Source organism: Orcinus orca, chromosome 3, assembly GCF_937001465.1.
Source record: "Orcinus orca chromosome 3, mOrcOrc1.1, whole genome shotgun sequence".
Taxonomy (NCBI): domain Eukaryota; kingdom Metazoa; phylum Chordata; class Mammalia; order Artiodactyla; family Delphinidae; genus Orcinus; species Orcinus orca.
In genome coordinates this window covers 103,752,324-103,775,619 of record NC_064561.1, presented here as the reverse complement: position 1 = coordinate 103,775,619, position 23,296 = coordinate 103,752,324, and the positions used below count along the sequence as shown (strand labels likewise).

The 23,296-nt window shown below is 34.6% G+C and overlaps 1 protein-coding gene across 2 annotated transcripts in view; it reads right to left on the bottom strand.

Annotated features, from left to right (window-relative positions):
- Positions 1-23,296, bottom strand: part of ST8SIA4 (ST8 alpha-N-acetyl-neuraminide alpha-2,8-sialyltransferase 4) — a 106,287-nt gene that overhangs the window by 49,352 nt on the left and 33,639 nt on the right. For both annotated transcript variants that reach the window (XM_004281313.4, XM_033408459.2), the window contains exon 4: positions 17,864-18,157. In XM_004281313.4, coding sequence (XP_004281361.1) covers positions 17,864-18,157 — 294 coding nt within the window. The remainder of the gene's footprint in view (positions 1-17,863; positions 18,158-23,296) is intronic.

The window sequence follows — 23,296 nt, the reverse complement described above, 5'->3', positions numbered from 1 at the left end:
TGCTTGCTGCCTTGCTTCTTTGATTGCTCTCAATAACTAACCCTAAACCAAACTTCAAAGTCTTTTTCCAGCACAATTTTGCCCTTTTTTCATGACTCCATTCTCTACTCCCTTGCACCTGGGCCCCAGGCCCCACCATAGCAAACACAGGGCTTTCATACTTTTTCTTAGGTATATAAAGAGATGAATAAATCAACCTTTTCTCTCAAGAAATATACAATATAAAAAGACAGAGAAAAAATAATCATACATTTTGATGACTGTTCTGTTTGAAACATACATCCCTTGTGAAGAGAATACAGAGAAAGGATACCCAGGTTAATTTCAGAGAAAGGAACGAGAGTGAGGAACTGTGCCCAACTGGAACTAACCTTTAAACTGAAGAAGTAGGAATGATCTAGGTAGAGAAGAGAAAATAAAGCATACCAAAGAAACCCCAGGATATGTCAATATCACTGAGTGCCATGAAGGCTTCCCCACTCCTCAGAAGACACTCTATATACTTTGCAAAAGCTTTTCATCTCAATGAGAGAGAACCAAGAATTGGGAAACATGTTGGCTAAGGGCAGCCTGGCAGGTCTGTTTCCCACAGGGTCCTGTTTGGGCCATACACCTATGAATGACTTCTCAGATGCAAGCCATTTGTATTTTCATATTCCACAATGAAATATGAATGATGGGAGCTGCTAGAAAATAATACCATGACTCAAGGGTAACTAGATTAAGATATCAAGAAACACTGCAGTGCAGAAGGGTGGATATCAGAGTCCCCAGTGAGGGAAGAAACATTCCATCATGGAAATATCATGAGGTTTAAAATACCTATTAAGCAGTTTCTAGCTACTCAAAAGCATTAATGAAGGACACACGTTTTATAAAGAAGTATTACAGCTGTGTTGCTCATTAGTCAAAATGGAAACCATATGGAAATGTTTTTGGAATAAGACTAAATTTAAAACAAGTAAGCCATTTTCAGAAAGCATTTGGAGTGAATCTCTCCATTTTCAAAGTTGTTTTTTAAAATTGCTTTTCCTTATGCAACTTTGAGTTGATTCAATACTCTAAAATAATCCACTTGAATAACAGAGGTAATTTACTCAAATTTCCTGAAGTCTACTAATGGTCTGTTTCAGCTTATATTTTTACCAGGGATTCTACTGGAAGTCTGGCCTGATTCAACTTCTTCTGCAAGTACATGCCATTCATATGAATTTAGCCTGCAGAGGATCAACCTAATTTTATACAGCCTTTTATCTCTATACTCATTTAAAAGTGGCAAATTTTCACATCTGAAATATAAGTTCAGAAACTAAAGTCTGAGATACAGTATTTTTGTGTTAGTCTTAAAACTGGAATAAAAGTTGATGCTGGAAGATGTATGAAAATACAACCTGTTTATTTGTAAGAACCGTATAGAAAATCATGCGCTGTAACAAAGAAACTAATGTGTGCTTCTTTTCTTTTAATAGAAAAGTATACTTGACCAATAAAATATTTTACAACAGACTGACAGCTACACAGATAGGAGGTGAGCTAGAGATGTCACTTGATATAATTTCTGTAAGGCTTGTTATTCCTTCCTACATTGAAATCTACAAGCTAGGAATTATGAACTTGATCATTACATTGAGAATCAAATACTCAGCTAGTTTACAGGCTGAATGATAAAAGAAAACATCAGTGATTCAGTAAAACCCTGGAAAACTTAGGAGGTTACATTAAGGGATATCCCATTGCTCAACATAATTTTATTTAATAACAAAAATGAAGAAATGAGTACATTGGACATGAAATATTCAGATTAATTAGAATATTATATGTTGAATAAGAGGAAAAAATTCAAGTTATTTAGACACAGTAATAGTATAAAAGAATACTCAGTCTCCCAATACAAGGTGAAATTACTAGAAATAATAAATTCAAGATAGCCAAAAACATAAATACAGAGTGGGAGATTTGCTGTATATTAAGCATGGCAAATAAATTTTTGAAAATCCAAGCGAGGACATGTTGAATATAAATCAACAATGTATCATCATTATAAAAAAAGACAATGTATTATTGAATATTGTTTGATACACTCATGGTCTAGCAGAGCAACTTGCATGGAATAAGTTGTTATATATATATATATATCACTAGTATACTGTATTATATAACTGTGTATTATACATTATATAGTTCGTAAATATATGCAAGATCCGAATAGTATATTAAATATTGTATTTTGTGAGTAATATATAGCATATGTGTACGCTTTTACTTTTCATATATGCAACAAATAAACACTTCTCCAGAAATAATTTTCCATAATTTGCATTTATAGAAAGATCTATGCTTTTTAAAAACTTAATAATTGTAGAAATCCAAAGAAAGAATAACTTCAATAGAATGAATGGCGCCATAACAAAGATATATACTTATCTCTTCTATACCTACTTATATACATATATATATACACATGCACATATACATATTTGTGTGTGTATATGTGTGTGTGTTTGCCTGTGTGTATTTTTACTGTAAACAGGAAACATTTAGTGAGGGTGTGTTAGCTTAATTATGGTCTTGAAGAACGCGAAGAATATTCAAATTCCTAGACAATATTTAAATTCCAGACTTTAAAGCAGGAATATTTTAGTAAGCTACCTCAGTTAGTGATGATCAAAAGTTAAATGAACCTCCTTTAGGTTATAGAGAAGATATTCCTGAGGACGTTTATGAAAATTAAGTACAAATGTTTGTGGCATTTTGAATATTCATGTGAGTAAGAACAACTAAAGTACAGAACCAGTGAAACTCAAAGCCCAAGGGATCTAAATGATTATTTATGTCAATACCCACAATTCAAAGGCTACAAATCTGAGACTCAAGATTGTAAATAGTCTTGTCTATGGTCAGAATAAGAAGGGTTTGTTCTGACCTTCTTTGATCAAACTTTTAAGTCATTCTTAAAAATTCTGTAAGCCAGTGTTCTCAGCTTGGATCAATGTAAAAACACGTTTTAAAGGGAGTAAGAATATTTTTTCTCAGAACCGGCAAAATACATCTGTGAACTCCAATTTGAGAAACATTGCTGTAAGTCATGAGGGTTATATCAAGCATTTCAAATGAAATTCTTAATTCCAAGGAAATTTAAAGCAGTCATATAGTCAACTTATCTCACACTTGCACATTTCTTTTGTAGTTGTAAAATTATCACTCTAATAAAAAAAAATTTGGAAGATTTGTCAAATACAAGGGTAGCATATGTATCTAAACTAAAAGATAAAGAAGAAAGAAGAACTCATATAGAAATTTTAAAAATCTATATGAATTGAATTTATCCTTTCCTTAAAAATCATTTTGGTGAAGATGTTTGTTTACAAAATTGTTGAATAACTCTAGAATTATTAACTATGAAGGAGGTGACATCACTGAACACTATGTGTTTTTATCAATCTCAATGATGACCAGTGAATTCTCAATCCAAGTATTTATCCTGATTAAAACAAAGTATTAGCTTGTCATTTTAATAAGTATAGTTCCTATTATAGGAATATTTATATTAAAACAAATTAATAATTAGAATGTGGTGACAAAATAGGGCAAAGACATCATTTTTGTCACAGTAAAATTAAAATAATAAAACTAATGGATCATAAAAATTTATAAAATAATTAAGGGAGATATTTTATCTTTGGTTTAAATACTTTAATAATAGTTCATAATATTTGCCAAGGGGCAAAGATTTCAAATAGAATTGTTTGAATATTTTTTCCAGAACTAATTATAAAGAAATCTAAAGTTTAAATCAATTAAGCTCTAGTATAGATACCTGAGTAGAGATAAGAGCATTATAATATAAGGGAATAGAGATGAGAACTACAAGAGCAAACTCCCCAAAGTACAAACTTCAAAAAAAATGCAGAAGAGTACACATGATTCTAATCTAGAACAGTTTACATATAATATATTTATGCATATAAAATATAATTTTAAAAATGCTTATTTGTCTATTTCCTGGAAGAATTCTTTTTTTTTTAACATCTTTATTGGAGTATAACTGCTTTACAATGGTGTGTTAGTTTCTGCTTTATAACAAAGGGAATCAGTTATACATATACATATGTTCCCATATCTCTTCCCTCTTGCATCTTCCTCCCTTTCACCCTGCCTATACCACCCCTCTAGGTGGTTACAAACCACATAGCTGATCTCCCTGTGCTATGCGGCTGCTTCCCACTAGCTATCTATTTTACATTTGGTAGTGTATATATGTCCATGCCACTCTCTCACTTTGTCACAGCTTCCCCTTCCCCTTCTCCATATCCTCAAGTCCATTCTCTAGTAGGTCTGTGTCTTTATTCCCGTCTTACCCCTAGGTTCTTCATGACATTTTTTTTTCCTTAGATTCCATATATATGTGTTAGCATACAGTATTTGTTTTTCTCCTTCTGACTTACTTCACTCTGTATGACAGACTCTGGGTCTATCCACCTCACTACAAATAATTCAATTTCGTTTCTTTTTATGGCTGAGTAATATTCCATTGTATATATGTGCCACATCTTCTTTATCCATTCAACTGTTGATGGACACTTAGGTTGCTTCCATGTCCTGGCTATTGTAAATAGATCTGCAATGAACATTTTGGTACATGACTCTTTTGGAATTATGGTTTTCTCAGGGTATATGCCCAGTAGTGGGATTGCTGGGTCGTATGGTAGTTCTATGTGTAGTTTTTTAAGGAACCTCCATACTGTTCTCCATAGTGGCTGTATCAATTTACATTCCCACCAACAGTGCAAGAGTGTTCACTTTTCTCCACACCCTCTCCAGCATTTATTGTTTCCAGATTTTTTGATGATGGCCATTCTGACTGGTGTGAGATGATATCTCATTGTAGTTTTGATTTGCATTTCTCTAATGATCAATGATGTTGATGTTTCATGTGTTTGTTGGCAATTTGTAATATCTTCTTTGGAGAAATGTCTATTTAGGTCTTCTGCACATTTTTGGATTGGGTTGTTTGTTTTTTTGTTATAGAGCTGCATGAGCTGCTTGTAAATTTTTGAGATTAATCCTTTGTCAGTTGCTTCATTTGGAAATATTTTCTCCCATTCTGAGGGCTGTCTTTTGGTATTGTTTATGGTTTCCTTTGCTGTGCAAAAGCTTTTAAGTATAATTAGGTCCCATTTGTTTATTTTTGTTTTTATTTCCATTTCACTAGGAGGTGGGTCAAAAAGGATCTTGCTGTGATTTATGTCATAGAGTGTTCTGTCTATGATTTCCTCTAAGAGTTTGATAGTGTCTGGCTTTATATTTAGGTCTTTAATCCATTTTGAGTTTATTTTTGTGTATGGTGTTAGGGAGTGTTCTAATTTCATTCTTTTACATGTAGCTGTCCAGTTTTCCCAGCACCAGTTATTGAAGAGGCTGTCTTTTCTCCACTGTATATTCTTGCCTCCTGTATCAAAGATAAGGTGACCCCTGGAAGAATTCTTAAGAAATTATCTATGGTAGTTGGTAGTGGAACTGATGATCTACTTTGTGCACTGTTTAATTTTTCTTACACCATGTTAAAAAAATGAGAAAATAAAATATAATCATCCCGTTATAAAAAAACAGCACTTGACTATTATGAATCAAATTATAGTAACTATAATTTTTTTGTCTAACATTATATATTTTGTAAAAATATATTTTAATACATCTTATATAATAATTTAATTGCATATTAAATGACATCATTGGGTTAAATGTTTTTTTCAGATTTTAGGTTATACGTTGATAATTTTGTTATCAATGTATAAAGAAAAAACCTTGATTTTTATATCTTGTAGTCACACATTTTTAAAGTTTCAACAAATCATTTTAATGTTTCAAAATCTCCTCTTCACTCTTAAAGTCTTATGAAAATTGTTCCATTCTTCACAAGAAAATTACAAAATAATAATATTAATATTGGACATTTGGGGCTTCTGAATAAATATGAATGAAAAGCTTGCAATCCTAAACCAGTGTAATACATTGATGTATTCACTTTAATTTGTAACTATAGTTTTTAAAATTTGTCCCCATTAGGCTACTCTTTCATTATTTGGTAAGATTGTTTTAAAATTAGAATCTTGCAATACCTTCCCTTCCTGTTTCACTTAACATGGCTTGGGAAGAATGACCATACATTAAAAAACATCATTGAGTTTTGTGATTGATGGTTATATTTTCAGAGCTTGAAAAACTCTACAATTAAATGGATGCTTAAAGTTGGTAAGCCATCAAAATTTTCGGAGAGGAAAAAGTTTAAATGATGAGCCTTGATGATATGAAAACTAAAGGATTCTCCTAGTGTTCAAGGACTTTTTTGCTTTCCAAATCACTTAAACTTTCTACTTGTAACTGCAGTATTTGGAAGGACCTTTGCATTTTAACATTGTGATTACGTGCACTGTAAAACGCATGGACTGCACGAAGATCTGTCACGAGAGACAACAAACTCTACTAATCAACAGAGGATATGAAACTCTCTAAACTATTTTCCTGAACTGTATTAACCACAGGGTTTCAGAGACGTAAAAAAGATACTTAAAGAATAGATCTTTGGGGATTTTGCTCTTGCTTTCATATCATGTGAATCATCTTTGTTTCATCAGTGTTCCCACTTCCTTATTTTCTTTCTGAGTTTTAGTAGCTTAAACATTATGTTGAAATGCTACATTTGCATGTATTAATGTGTTAATTTCACTAGTTCCATAAATGATATTACCTTTCACATACATCATGAGTACAAATTTCCAACGTATTTGAAAGGTGAAAGGCAAATTTAGAGCTACTTTTTATACCCTGGGCCGCCGTTTAGAACTCAATCACTTGACCTTTAGGGGGAAGATGTAGATGTGTAAGCAGGAAAGTTGCAAGTTAAGTTCTTTCTGGAGAATTCAAAATAAGTCTTCTCAAAAATACCTAAAATATAGTAATCAAAAGAAAGCATACCATTAACTTCACCAGTAGTCAGAAGTTTGGCCCTGTTGTTCTTTGGAATAAACTGTTTAGGAAATAGTGAAACAGTTTATATTTATAATGTTTATGGAAGAAAGTAAATAAGACAAAACATAAGAGAGTATTGATGAACTAATTAGTAAAAGGTTCTGCACTTTCTATATTTAAAATAAATGTAAAAGGGCGATATGAATTCACGGTTGTTAACATATATAATCCTATCTAGATTCTAATTTACTGAAAATGCTCTATTTCAATCATGCTTCTTATTGTTTTGCTGTTGGTAGTAAATGGAGAAATATAAACCAGAATCTAAGGAACAAAAGTACTAATTTCAACATTTATGCAGAGATGCAAAGACCCAGAATACTCAACACAATATTGATGGAGGAACAAAATCAGAGGACTGACACTACCCAACTTCAAGACTTACTATAAAGCTACAGTAATCAGGAAAATATGGTGCTGGCAAAGAATAGACAAATAGATCAAATGACACATGAAGAGCCCAGAAATAGACCCCCATAAATATAGTCAATTGATGTTTCAGAAAGAAGTAAAGGTAATACAGAAAAGGCAGTCTTTTTAACAAATGGTGCTGGAACTATTGTCCACTCCCATTAAAAAAATGAATCTTGACAAAGAACTTTACACCTTTCACAAAAATTAACTCAAAATGGATCACAGATCTAAATGTAGAGTGCAAAACTATAAAACACTTCGAAGATAATATATAAGACAATCTAGATATCTCTGGGTTTGGTGATGACTTTTTAGATACAATACCAAAGGTGCAATCAATGAAAGAAATAATTGATAAGCTGGACTTCATTAAGACAATGTGTACAGAATGAAAAGACAAGCAATGGTATGGGAGAAAATATTTGCAAAAGACATATCTGATAAAGGACAGTTATCTAAAATATACAAGAAACTCTCCAGTAAGAAAACCAACAACTTGACTAAATTAATGGGCCAAAGACTTCAACATATACCTCACTAAAGAAGAGATACAGATGGCAAATAAGCATATTAAAAGATGTTCCACATCATATGTCATAAAAGAAATGCAAATTAAAACAATTAAATATCACTATATACCTATTAGAATGACCAAAATCACCAAAACGACAGTGAAAACACCAAGTGCCAGTGAGGATGCAGAGCAACAGGAACTCTCAATCATTACTAGTGTGAGTATAAAATGGTACAGCGACTTTGAAAGACAGTTTATCAATTTCTTACAACACTAAACATACTCATCATAAGGTCCAGCAATCTAATGAGTTGAAAACGATGTCCACCCAAAAAACCTGCACACAGATGTTTTCAGCAGCTTTATTCATAATTGCCAAAACTTGGAAGAAATAGGTGAATGGATAAACAAACTGGTACATCCAAACAATGGAATATTATTAAACTCTAAAAAGGAATGAGTAATCAAGCCATGAAAAGACATGGAAGAAACTTAAACATATATTACTAAGTGAAAGAAACCAATGTGAAAAGGCTATATACTGTATGATTCCAACAATACGACATTTGGGAAAAGGCAAAACTATGGAGACAGTAAAAGGATCAGTGCTTGCTATGGGTTAATGAGGAGAAAGGAATGAAGAGTCTGAACACAGAGGATTTTTAGAGCAGTGAAACTACTTTATAAGATACTATAATGGTGGATACATGTCATTTAACATCTGTCAAAACACATGGAATGTACAACTAAAAGTGAACTGTAGTGTAAATTATGGACTTTGGGTGATAATAATGTTTCAGTGTAGGTTCATTAATTGTAACAAATGTAGGTCTCTGGTGGAAGATGTTGACAATGTGGGAGACTATGCATGTGTGGAGGCAGGGAGTATATGGAAAATCTCTGCACCATCTTCTCAATTTTTTCTGTTAACATAAAACTGTTCTAAAAATAGTCTATTAAAAAAAGTACTAATCCACAGTAATCTTAAATTTTCTTATTAGTTTCCTATAGTCAAGGAGTACTTCAAAATATTTATTTTAACCTTAATAAGATATCACTGGAGTGTGTGTGTATATGTGTATATATATTTGTATGTGTGTGTTAGAGTGAGTGTGTGTGTGTGTGTGTAAGATAGGACAGAGTGACTTCTTTATTTTTCTATGAATCAATGATACTCAACGTTTAACATATCAAAAAAGAAGATGTGTGGAAAAATAAACATCTCACTAAAGGTAAATTCATGGGCAATTATAAAAGCTAGTATTACTGCAACAAGGATTCATAACTATTTTTTCATTTGTTTCTACATAATTTAGGAGACTAATACATTAAAAAAATCGTTAGTGTAAAATCTAGTATTACTGTAACTTTGGTTTGTAACTCCAAATCTTGTTTTCTACATAATTTAGGACACTAATGCATTAAAAAAATTATTAGTTTATGTTTTGGGACACACTATATATACAAACATAATTTTGTGATATCAACAATGGAAAGGGGTGGGGAAAGAACATTTTGTATGTCATTAAAGTTAAGCTGGTGTAAATTCAAATAAGAGTGTTATAACTTTAGGATTTTAAATGAAATCCCCATGGTAACCACAAAGAAAACAGCTCTACAATACACACAAAGGAAATGAGAAAGAAATTCAAATGTTTCCAGATTGGTTCAAGATGGCAGAGTAGAAGGACATGCTCTCACTCCCTCTTTCAAGAACACTGGAATCACAACTGGCTGCTGAACAATCATCGACAGGAAGACACTGGAATTCACCAAAAAAGAAACCCCACATGAAAAGACAAAGGAGAAGCCACAATGAGACAGTAGGAGGGGCGCTATCACAATAAAATCAAATCCCATAACTGCTGTATGGGTGACTCACAACCTGGAGAACATGTACACCACAGAAGTCCACCCACTGGAGTGAAGGTTCTGAGCCACACGTCAGGCTTCCCAAACTGGGGGTCTGGCAATGGGAGGAGGAATTCCTAGAGAATCAGACTTTGAAGGCTAGTGGGATCTGACTGCAGGACTTCAGCAGGACTGGGGGAAACAAAAACTCCACTCTTGGAGGGCACACACAAAGTAGTGTGCGTGTCAGGACCCAGGGGAAGGAGCAGTGACCCACTAGGAGACTGAGCCAGACCTACCTGCTAGTGTTGGAGGGTCTCCTGCAGAGGCGGGGGGCAGCTGTGGCTCACCAAGGGACAAGGACACTGGCAGGAGTTCTGGGAAGTACTCATTGGCATGAGCCCTCCCAGAGTCTGCCATTAGCCCCAACAAAGAGCCCTGGATAGGCTCAAGTGTTGCATTGCCTCAGGCCAAACAACCAATGGGAAGGGAACCCAGCCCCATCCAGAGCAGACAAGCAGATTAAAGTTTTACTGAGCTCTGCCCACCAGAGCAACAGCCAGCTCTACCCACCACCCATCAGGAAACTTCCACAAGCCTCTTGCATAGCCTCATCCACCAGAGGGCAGACAGCAGAAGCAAGAAGAACTACAATCCTGCAGCCTGTGGAACAAAAACCACATTCACAGGAAGATAGACAAGATGAAAAGGCAGAGAGCTATGTACCAGATGAAGGAACAAGATAAAACCCCAGAAAAACAACTAAATGAAATGGAGACAGGCAATCATCCAGAAAAAAAATTCAGAATAATGATAGTGAAGATGATCCATGACCTTGGAAGAAGAATGGAGGCAAAGATCGAGAAGATGCAAGAAATATTTAACAAAGATGTAAAAGAATTAAAGAACAAACAAACAGAGGTGAACAGTACAATAACAGAAATGGCAACTACACCAGAAGGAATCAATAGCAGAATAACTGAGGCAGAAGAACGGATAAGTGACCTGGAAGACAGAATGGTGGAATTCACTGCTGCGGAACAGAATAAAGAAAAAAGAATGAAAAGAAATGAATACAGCCTAAGAGACCTCTGGGACAACATTAAACGCAACAACATTCACATTATAGGGGTCCCAGAAGGAGAAGAGAGAGAGAAAGGACCAGAAAAAATATTTGAAGACATTATAGTCGAAAACTTCCCTAACATGGGAAAGGAAATAGCCACCCAAGTCCAGGAAGCGCAGAGAGTGCCATACAGGATAAATCCAAGGAGAAACATGCCAAGACACAGCATAATCAAACTGGCAAAAATTAAAGACAAAGAAAAATTATTGAAAGAAGCAAGGGAAAAATAACAAATAACATACAAGGGAACACCCATAAGGTTAACAGATGATTTCTCAGCAGAAACTCTAAAAGCCAGAAGGGAGTGGCATGACATATTTAAAGTGATGAAAGGGAAGAACCTACAAACAAGATTACCCTACCCAGCAAGGATCTCACTCAGATTCAATGGAGAAATCAAAAGCTTTACAGACAAGCAAAAGCTAAGAGAATTCAGCACCACCAAACCAGCTCTACAAACAAATGCTAAACAAACTTTTCTAAGTGGGAAACACAAGAGAAGAAAAGGACCTACAAAAACAAACCCAAAACAATTAAGAAATGGTAATAGGAACATACCTATTGATAATTACCTTAAACATGAATGGATTAAATGCTTGAACCATAAGACACAGGCTTCCTGAATGGATACAAAAACAAGACCCATATATATGCTGTCTACAAGACACCCAATTCAGACCTAGGGACACATACAGACTGAAAGTGAGTGGATGGAAAAAGATATTCCATGCAAATGGAAATCAAAAGAAAGCTGGAGTAGCAGTACTCATATCAGATAAAATAGACTTTAAAATAAAGAATGTTACAGGAGACAAGGAAGGACACTACATAATGATCAAGGGAAAAATCCAAGAAAAAGACATAACAATTATAAATACATATGCACCCAACATAGGAGCACCTCAATACATAAGGCAACTGCTAACAGCTCTAAAAGAGGAAGTCAACAGTAACAAAATAATAGTGGGGGACTTTAACACCTCACTTACACCAATGGACAGATCATCCAAACAGAAAATTAACAAGGAAACACAAGCTTTAAATGACACAACAGACCAGATAGATTTAACTGATATTTATAGGACGTTCCATCCAGAAACAGCAGATTACACTTTCTTCTCAAATGCGCAAGGAACATTCTCCAGGATAGGTCACATCTTGGGTCACAAATCAAGCCTCAGTAAATTTAAGAAAATTGAAATCATATCAAGCATCTTTTCTGACCACAACGCTATGAGATTAGAAATCAAGTACAGGGAAAAAAATGTAAAAAACACAAATATATGGAGGCTAAACAATATGTTACTAAATAACCAAGAGATCACTGAAGATATCAAAGAGGAAATCAAAAATACCTAGAGACGAATGACAATGAAAACATGATGACTCAAAACCTATGGGATGCAGCAAAAGCAGTTCTAAGAGGGAAGTTTATAGTTATACCAGCCTACCTCAAGAAACAAGAAAAATCTCAAATAAACAATCTAACATTACATCTAAAGGAACTAGAGAAAGAAGAACAAACAAAACCCAAAGTTAGTAGAAGGAAAGAAATCATAAAGTTCAGAGCAGAAATAAATGAAATAGAAACAAAGAAAACAATAGCAAAGATCAATAAAACTAAAAGCTGGTTCTTTGAGAAGATAAACAAAATTGATAAACCTTTAGCCAGACTCATCAAGAAAAAGAGGGAGAGGACTCAAATCAACAAAATTAGAAATGAAAAAGGAGAAGTTACAACAGACACCGCAGAAGTAGAAAGCATCCTAAGAGACTACTACAAGCAACTGTATGCCAATAAAATGGAAAACCTGGAAGAAATGGACAAATTCTTAGAAAGGTATAACCTTTCAAGACTGAACCAGGAAGAAATAGAAAATATGAATAGACCAATCACAAGTAATGAATTGAAACTGTGATTAAAAATCTTCCAACAAACAAAAGTCCAGGACCAGATGGCTTCATAGGTGAATTCTATCAAACATTTAAAGAAGACCCATCCTTCTCAAACTCTTCCAAAAAATTGCAGAGGAAGGAAAATTCCCAAACTCATTCTATGACGCCACCATCACGCTGATACCAAAACCAGACAAGGATACTACAAAAAAAGAAAATTACAGACCAATATCACTGATGAATACAGATGCTAAAATCCTCAACAAAATACTAGCAAACAGAATCCAACAACACATTAAAAGGATCATACACCACAATCAAATGGAATTTATCCCAGGGATGCAAGGATTCTTCAATATATGCAAATCAACCAATGTGATACACCATATTAACAAATTGAAGAAGAAAAACCATATGATCATCTCAATAGATGCAGAAAAAGCTTTTGACAAAATTCAACACCCATTTATGATAAAAAGTCTCCAGAAAGTGGGCATAGAGGGAACCTACTTCAACATGATAAAGGCCATATACAACAAACCCACAGCAAACATCATTCTCAACGGTGAAAAACTGAAAGCATTTCCTCTAAGATCAGGAAAAAGACAAGAATGTCCAGTCTCACCACTATTATTCAACATAGTTTTGGAAGTCCTGGCCACGGCAATGAGAGAAGAAAAAGAAATACAAATTTGGAAAGAAGAAGTAAAACTGTCATTGTTTGAAGATGACATGATACTATACATAGAGAATCCTAAAGATGCCACCAGAAAACTACTAGAGCTAATCAATGAATTTGGTAAAGTTGCAGGATACAAAATTAATACACAGAAATCTCTTGCATTCCTATACACTAATGATGAAAAATCTGAAAGAGAAATTAAGGAAACACTCCCATTTACCACTGCAACAAAAAGAATAAAATACGTAGGAATAAACCTACCTAGGGAGACAAAAGACCTGTATGCAGAAAACTATAAGACACTGATGAAAGAAATTGAAGATGATACCAACAGATGGAGAGATATACCATGTTCTTGGATTGGAAGAATCAATATTGTGGAAATGACTATGCTACCTAAAGCAATCTACAGATTCAATGCAATCCCTATCAACTTACCAAAGTTTTTACAGAACTAGAACAAAAAGTCTTACAATTTGTATGGAGACACAAAAGACCCCAAATAGCCAAAGCAGTCTTGAGGGAAAAAAACGGAGCTGGAGGAATCAGACTCCCTGACTTCAGACTATACTACAAAGCTACAGTAATCAAGACAATACTGTACCGGCACAAAAACAGAAACATAGATCAATGGAACAAGATAGAAAGCCCAGAGAAAAAGCCACGCACCTATGGTCAACTAATCTATGACAAAGGAGGGAAAGATATACAATGGAGAAAAGACAGTCTCTTCAATAAGTGGTGCTGGGAAAACTGGACAGCTACATGTAAAAGAATGAAATTAGAACACTCCCTAACACCATACACAAAAATAAACTCAAAATGGATTAGAGACTTAAATGTAAGACCGGACACTATAAAACTCTTAGAGGAAAACATAGGAAGAACACTCTTTGACATAAATCACAGGAAGATATTTTTTGATCCACCTCTTAGAGTAATGGAAATAAAAATAAACAAATGGGACCTAATGAAACTTAAAAGCTTTTGTACAGCAAAGGAAACCATAAACAAGACAAAAAGACAACCCTCAGAATGGGTGAAAATATTTGCAAATGAATCATCAGATAAAGGATTACTCTCCAAAATATATAAACAGTTCATGCAGCTCAATATTAAAAAAACAAACATCCCAATCCAAAATTGGGCAGAAGACCTAAATAGACTTTTCTCCAAAGAAGACATAAAGATGGCCAAGAAGCACATGAAAAGCTGCTCAACATCACTAACTATTAGAGAAATGCAAATCAAAACTACAGTGAGGTATCACCTCACACCAGTTAGAATGGGCATCATCAGAAAATCTACAAACAACAAATGCTGGAGAGGATGTGGAGAAAAGGGAACTCTTGCACTGTTGGTGGGAATGTAAATTGATACCGCCACTATGGAGAACAGTATGGAGGTTCCTTAAAGAACTAAAAATAGAATTACCATATGATGCAGCAATCCCACTACTGGGCTATACCCAGAGGAAACCATAATTCAAAAAGACACATTCACCCCAATGTTCATTTCAGCACTATTTACAATAGCTAGGACATGGAAGCAACCTAAATGTCCATCGACAGATGAATGGATAAAGAAGATATGGTACATATATACAATGGAATATTACTCAGCCATAAAAAGGAACGAAATTGGGTGATTTGTAGAGACGTGGATGGATCTAGAGAGTGTCATACAAAGTGAAGTAAGTCAGAAAGAGAAAAATAAATATCGTATATTAACACATATATATGGAACCTAGAAAAATGGTATAGATGAACTATTTTGCAGGAGAGAAATTAAGACACAGATGTAGAGAACAAACGTATGGACACCAAGGGGGGAAAGCAGTGGGGGTGGTGGTGGTGGTGGTGTGATTAATTGGGCGATTGGGATTGACATGTATACACTGATGTGTATAAAATGGATCACTGATAAGAAAAAAGAAACATAAAAAAATACACTTCACTATGTCAGATATGTTATTTTTTACGTTCACCATAATAATAAACCAATTTGTTAGACAATAACTATCTCAAAAAGTATATAATTTTTTTAAAGAAAGAAAGAAATTCAAATGTTTCACCATACACATACACAAAACCAAAAAAAAAAAAATGATGGTAATACAAGAACAGGAGTGGCTATACTAATGTCAAACAAAATAAAATTTAAATTAAAAAAAAACCATAAGAAACAATGTACATTATGCTAAGTGAAATAAGCCAGTCATGAAAAGGCTAATACCGTATGATTCCACTTATATAAGGTACTTAGAGTAGTCAAAATCATAAAGACAGTAGAATCGTGATTTCCAACAACTAGGGGGAGAAGGGAATGGGAAGTAATTGTTTAACAGGTAGTATAGAGTTTCGGTTTTGCAAAAGGAAAAAAGTTCTGGATATCGATTTTAGTGATAGTTGTACAACAATATGAATGTACTTAAAAGCACTAAATTGTACACTTAAAAATGGTTGAGATGGTAAATTATGATATGTGTAAACTTTACCACAGTTTTTAAAAGAAGCAAAACTATAGACAAATTAGATTTTGTTAAAATTAAATTCTTGTTCATCAAAAGACAACATTACAAGAGTGAAAAGGCACACCACAGACTGGGAAAAATATCTGCAGTACATTGTAATCAATAAAAACTTAAAAAAATTAAAAAGATGTGTTCTTAGAACAACATGTTATGAACCTGCTCTCTATCAAGAACGCATCTTTTTTTTTTTCAGACGCAAATTGTAATTTCAGGACTCTGTTGCTTTAAAAAATTGCTTATCTTCCAAATGCATTATTTTATGTTACTTTGTTGGAAATTCATGCCAAATGTCAAGAGAATGAATGTTGAATAACCAGGATCTAATTATAAGAATGCAATTTAGTTGCGTGCAGAATAACAATTCAAAAAACTGTCTCAAGGTTTAAACAAGGAAATGGTAAATCCTTGAAGGAAAATATCTCAATAACAAAACAAAACAAAATGAAAACACCTTAGTCCAGTCCCAGTGACAGTATATAAAGCAAACTATTTTTAACTCTGGGTTTTGACAGCTTTTTCTTTTAGGAGTTCTAGCCATTGTATTTACTTGGTCCCCTGAACTTGCCCAATCCTTTTTAGGTCCACTGCTTTTGCCCTATGTCTTTATCATCTTATGAGTAAATTAATCAAAAGTCTAAATGGCCTTCATATCTCTAGCATCTCTGCTTGTCAACAGAGTCTGTAGTTACAAGATTTACTCTCCTAAATTCACATATCTAATTGTGCTTCATGATTATCTTCCCAACCAGATCACAAGTTATTTTTCCAACTTTGTATTCCAATGCACCACAATGGACTCCATTATTCCACAAGTCTACAGTGTATTTAATTATTTTCTTGCCTCAGTTTGCGCTAATGATGCAATACATTTCCTTCTGGTTTCTTCTCTCTCTCCCTGTCTTTTTCCCCCTGAGAATCGCTTTAAAGTTCTTTAAAATCATTTTCTGCTTTAAAAGTTTAGTTCAAATTTTAGATTTTTAGGACTTCTTTGCTAACCTGAAGAACAAATTCTACACTTCAGACAATATACCCCCTTACCATTTGTTTATACTTTACCTAGCTATACATGCCTCTGTTTCTACCATAAAGCCTATGCATTCCTTTAAAGCAGTGATCAGCTCTTCCATTGTGAATCTACAGCATTTGACATTAAGTAGATACCTAATAAATATACAGTATTGCTTATCTTTGTGTTACATATCTCATACACTTATAAGTATGCATGACTGAATTTAGCCTTTTGGTCATTTACCACTTTTAAACAAGAGTCTGCTCCTTAGGTCTTTCTTTTGAGCTTGTATTAATAAAAGGGAAATGTTGACTTAATTCATAAAAATGTCATCTATGACTTCTGGGGGGAAGCATTAAGGCATATCTCAGCCAGCCTTCTCTACCACTAGTTGGCCTCTTAACTACAGACGGGACTTAATTGCTCCTTAAATACATCTAACCTTTAAGCTTCCACAAGATTGCCCACTAGCTATTTAGCACTTCTGTTGGTAGTTTTTACCCCAAATTCATGAATTATACTATGAATTCTTATTACTCTTTAACGCAGCAAAATATAAAAATCAGTAGTTTCTTCATGAGCAGATATAAATAAGTGCCAAGTTCAAATATTTGCTTTTTCAAGAAAGAGAATGAGCTAAAATAATACAGCACATAAACGAAATTCAAGTTGGTAAACAGAGCAGCCATTATAAAACAATGGAAACATATATCCACTGGGAAATTACTGAGGCTCCTTCCTGTCTAGGGAAAATGTGTAGTTATGTGTACCATGTGCCAAGGACAGACTGGTCCTTTCCAGACACTTACCCTCTGACAGCATGAATAAGTCTCAGTGATGGATAGGCAGTTCGCACTTTCAGTTTATTCTTAAGGATTAACGCATTAACCCACTCCACGTGCTTCTCTCCTCCTTTGACCATGAAAGCAGGGATCCAAAGGACACTGTCATTCAGCATGGAAAGTCTATGCACAAATTTTTCTCTGTCACTCTCATTCCGAAAGCCTCCAAATGCTCTTTGTACAACTGATGGATTCATGGTGATAAAATCTGATTTAGTTCCCACATCTGCAGCAAACTCCACCACAGGGGCTAGATTACACCTGAAGAGGAAAAAATTAATGGACAAATGAAAAGTAAATATGAAACAGTCACTCCTAAAATGGTGTGCATGAAGAGAAGAATGGGGAATGAGCATTTTTTTTTTCACCAGGTGGAAAAAAAAAAAGATAATCTGCCTGGTAAAATTACATTTTCAGTAAGTCAACACACATTCAGGAATGCTGTCTTCAATAAAGATGTGCACTCCTAGTAATGGGGCTCAAATTGTCATTTATATTAATTCACTCTGCTGTCGAAGAATACTCATTGCTGTTATCTTCATAAAACCACATGATATGAATTCCTAATAGGTGAATTTATGATGGTAAAGTCACAAGAGCTCTGCCATGTAGTAGGCAGTCTAAACCACATGCTGTTCCATAAGTAAGTAAACCACATTTGACCTGATACTCCAATCTGCACCACTTGTCAAGCTTAAGTCATTTCGACAAGCTTATGAACATAAGTCAGTGGAGATGGCTTTTCTGTACCCTGAGGTTAAGGGAAAAATATAACTCATGACGTTTTCCACAGACATATTTGTAATTGCCTTCTATAGGCCTAAATGTGAAGGAAAAGGAAGAAAAATGGAGTTATCACATTTAATATGCCTTTTTGAGATGTTAACTAATGCAGAAAAGCCTCTCCTATAGGATCAAATATCTTTCTGTTCCTCAAAATGCCTGTTTTCCCTACTAAGAGGCCATGTGCGTTTGTGGAGAAGGGACAGAATTTGTTGCCCTGTTCTCACTACCAAAGCTCCAGGGCCTCAGAAAGTACCTGGGTCAGATTTTATTCTCGTAACCTGATTTCATTCCTGTATTACAAGAAAGCTTTGGAAAGCACCTTGAATTTTGCCTTCAACCAATTTGTGATGCTTCTTTGATTCTGTCACATAGACCTTTGGATTTGATGTAACTTAAGAAATAGCTTTTTAATTTTACAATATTTTAACTTGCTAAAAAGGGCACATTTTAATTAGTTGATAAGTGAAAAATTAGATTTTTAACAAACAAGACTTTACTAATTTGGAGAAAAACCAATTGAATCTATACATTCATGAAAACACTCACACACACAGATTTTTTTCTTTTCTTTTTCATTGTTTATATCAGCCTTTCAAGGGAAGGGAAGAGAAACTAATTTCCTCTTTCTGCATTTTTGCAGGTTTGACTGCATTATGAAAGTTTCTCACATTTCTCTTCCTTGTGCATTTTGCCACATTAATTAAATTCTCAAACAAGTTAAATTTAGTTAGAAAGTAAAGTGTGTGCTCTGCTATTAAAATTACTGGTTTATATATCCTTCCTTATCTCTCTTAATTAATATATCTTATTACTTCCTAGATCTTGACAACATTTATCTAACGCAACAAGTATCTTTCATCTCACACAATTAAGCAAAGTCTATGTTATCTAGGATAACCTACTGAGAGAAAACAAATAAAAGTTAACACATATTATTTAGAAACAATCATTTCAAGTCATATAACTTTAATTATACCCACTATATTATATGATAGAGTATTTATTTGTCTCTATCCATGATCCATGCACTACTGGAGATTAGTTATTATTCACTCACCTCACAGTAAGAATATTAGGAATGGTACTGCCCTGGGAAAGAACAGCTACATGTGAACAGAAGCAAACTGAACATCTTATAGTGGAACTCATGGAAGACTGAGGATATGATAATTTTTGAAGTCCTAAAATTTTGAAGTCCTAAAAACTGAACATCTTATAGTGGAACTCATGGAAGACTGAGGATATGATAATTTTTGAAGTCCTAAAATGTGCTCCACACCAGCTTTAAAAATAGTCTAAAATTCTAAGCAAGCTGATTATAAGATGAATTTGGATACTGTGAGGAAATGCTTTCTGAACAACATTGGTACAAACACTTCTCATTCCTCAGGTAAAAAATAAACAACACTTGTTAACATGACAGTTAACATATTCCTGTCAGGGGAGATGGCTTCAGACAGATCTTTTTGCTGTAATAATCCCTCAGTGATTCTTTTCAGAGGATTTCCACCATAGGAAAAAATATCTATACTTCATTTTCTCTATAATTATAAAAATAATCAGAGCCAACCCTGTTAAAGAAAGCCAAAATAACATCCCACTGAATTATCTTTTCAGGAAAAAAAATCACTTAATTACTTCATGCTTTTCATTACTTTTTCTTATGACATATTTAAAAGCCCCTCCACACCCATGTTTGCTAACACCCACTCTTTTAGGACTGATTCAGCATGTTTCTGAAACAGGATTGTCTGGCCATGTGCCATTTAAGAGCTAATAAGATAGTCATCAATAAAATTGGATGCTGAAAGACAGGGACTTTCCACCTTGGAAGCAAAAGGAAACGAACAGAATAACAATATTTCTGGAGAATAGGGTTGGATCTAGGAGAGGAGCCAATATATTTGATGTAGTCAAAGAATGCTAAATGGCTGTGATGTAAACTGAAAGAGCACCAGGAGATCAAAGAGTAATCAACCCACCTGAGCTTTACTGTAAAGTTTTTATGACCTAAGCACAGCCCAACCAGAGTTTGTGAGGGATGGAAACAGAGGTAAAGGAAATAGCATGACAGAAGGACACACTGTAAAATATGAACTATGCTGGCTCCACAGCCTGCTTGTTCATTTTCCTTGGAGTGACTATGTCTAATTTTTCACTGGAAGGAAAGATTAACATCATGTCCACATGTGGCCAGCAAATTAATTTCTCTGTAGTTGAGTTAGATATCTAGTCATATAATTAGCTGAATGTCACATAATCAGGGCAAGCATTAAGGAAGCCAAAATAACCAACCAGCTGTGTTACACTCCAGCAATTCAGTAGACTTGTTGTGAACTTCACAGCGTTACTAGTAGCAATACTGCTGATTGAGCAAGATTATAAATAGATTTGCAATCACACATTCTTAACTTTCCTTTTTAAAAAATCTTCTCAGGGATTACAATCATCAAAAGTATCCAGAATGTGTAGCAAGCATTTATGAAGCATTATTTCACATGTTATTCTTAATCTCATAAAAGTGAAGTGCCCAATTTTTAAATGATGGATATCTGTGAGTCAAAACTACTGAGGGCACGAGAATATTTAATACACTCAAATTCTGTTTCTTTAGCCAAATTAAATTTTTGTACCGACCAACTATTTTGACATATCAAAAACATGAAAACATATACACAGAATTAGGTCTGATGGCCAAACTCCCTGTTTACTCTAAGCCGCCCGATTTTCAATTTGTTTGTTTTTATTTTCCATCACTGATTAAAAATCCTTGGGAAGGCAGCTAGCTCCACTTGTACTCTAGACCAGTGGTCCCCAACCTTTTTGACACTAGGGACTGGTTTCGTAGAAGATAATTTTTCCACAGATGGGGTGGGGGGGGAGGATGATTCAGGCGGTAATGAGAGTGATGGGGAGCGATAGGGAGAGGTAGGGAGCTGCAGATGAAGCTTTGCTTGCTCGACTGCCACTCACCTCCTGCTGTGCGGCCCAGTTCCTAACAGGCCGCGGATCAGTAGCGGTCTATGGCCCAGGGGTTGGGGACCCCTGCTCTAGACCTCTGAAATTTCTTCTGTGATCTCAAACTAGATGTGATTGCCTCTCAACATTCCTTTTATGCAGAACTGAAGGCACTTTCATTTATTTCACAGCCATATAAAATGTTTTTAATAAATTTTAATTCACTTAATTATTTAAGGAAAGATGTGTTTATTTCATGTATAATAGCTGAAGACCACTCAGTTCTCTAGCAAGACATATCTCTTAGATTTGTTAGTATTCTCTGCATGTCCCTTAAATCATGGCTCAACAGTCTAAGCAACTAGGAGGCCCCTCTTTCAATAGCTCAACAGATATGCTTTGAGAGTTCATTGTGCAAATACTGCACAGTACTCAGAACTCTTTTTCCAGCTATCTTACTATTTGTGCTAATTTACAATGATATAACCTGGCCAAAACATGATCTTGACAATTATTATTAGTAATAGCAATAAGATAATACTCATTCAATTAGCTACATGTTAATGTATCCCACATTTGTTCTACCTATAGAACTAGTCATCTGAGATACTGAGGTACGACAGCATGTACTGTGATATAGGAGGTGGTTAATTACTTCTTTACACATACAACATAGATTAAATGAGAAGGGAACAATACTGAGTGCACTACAGACTTATCTCTATTCTTTCTCACCATTAGTTAATGTTCAGACAAGTTCCCATCACACAATTTTCCAAACACATCCTTTTTTTGTTGGCCAATCTCAATGTGTATTTATCTGTACTAACACTGAAATCCCTCAGCCCAAACCATCGTTGCCAATGGAACCACATTTGTCAACTGACTATGAAATGAGAGATAACCTCTTCTCCATTCTGCCCTCAGAGGAAGCATATGGTTCCTATCTGCTCCCATCCTGTTTTTGAGCTTGAAGAGCCAAGAAAGAGAACAAAGAATCTCTAATACCTGGTTTTGTTTTAGGCTTTGTGGTTACCCTCTCAAAACTTCTAGGGGAAGCTGAAACATGCAACCTATGAGCCTCTTTGACTTTCTTGAGGTGAGGATAGTAGACCCGAAACCAATAATTTTTCAATACTTTGAGGTAAGGAGTAGTATTATCTCCACTTAGAGGTAAGGAACTAGGTCAAGGTGATTAGGAAACATGTCCAAGGACATGGCACATATAAAATAAAAGCATAACTATTTAAAAATGACTCCAGGACAGGAGTTTTAATTGACACTACTTATACATTGATTTCTTTCAGAATCAGCGAAAAACTACTTATACATTGATTTCTTTCAGAAGCAGTGAAAAATGTCTGTATGTTCATGTTTCACCCCAACCTTCTTGTAAGAGAAAGAATGCCTTACCATTTGGTCTTAAGCATATTATACAAGGCCATTCAGCCATGACATTCTCCAAATCCTGAGCAGTTATTAAACAATAGGTATCTAACACATAAAAATAATACTTATATTTCAGATCTCTTGAGGGAAAGGATTTTCAAAAAATGCTGGTAAAAGGACTGAATATCTAATTGATGTGACTTTTTGAAATATGAAGCTTAGGGTTAACAGATGACTTATATGTGGTATATCATTATGTAGTAAACA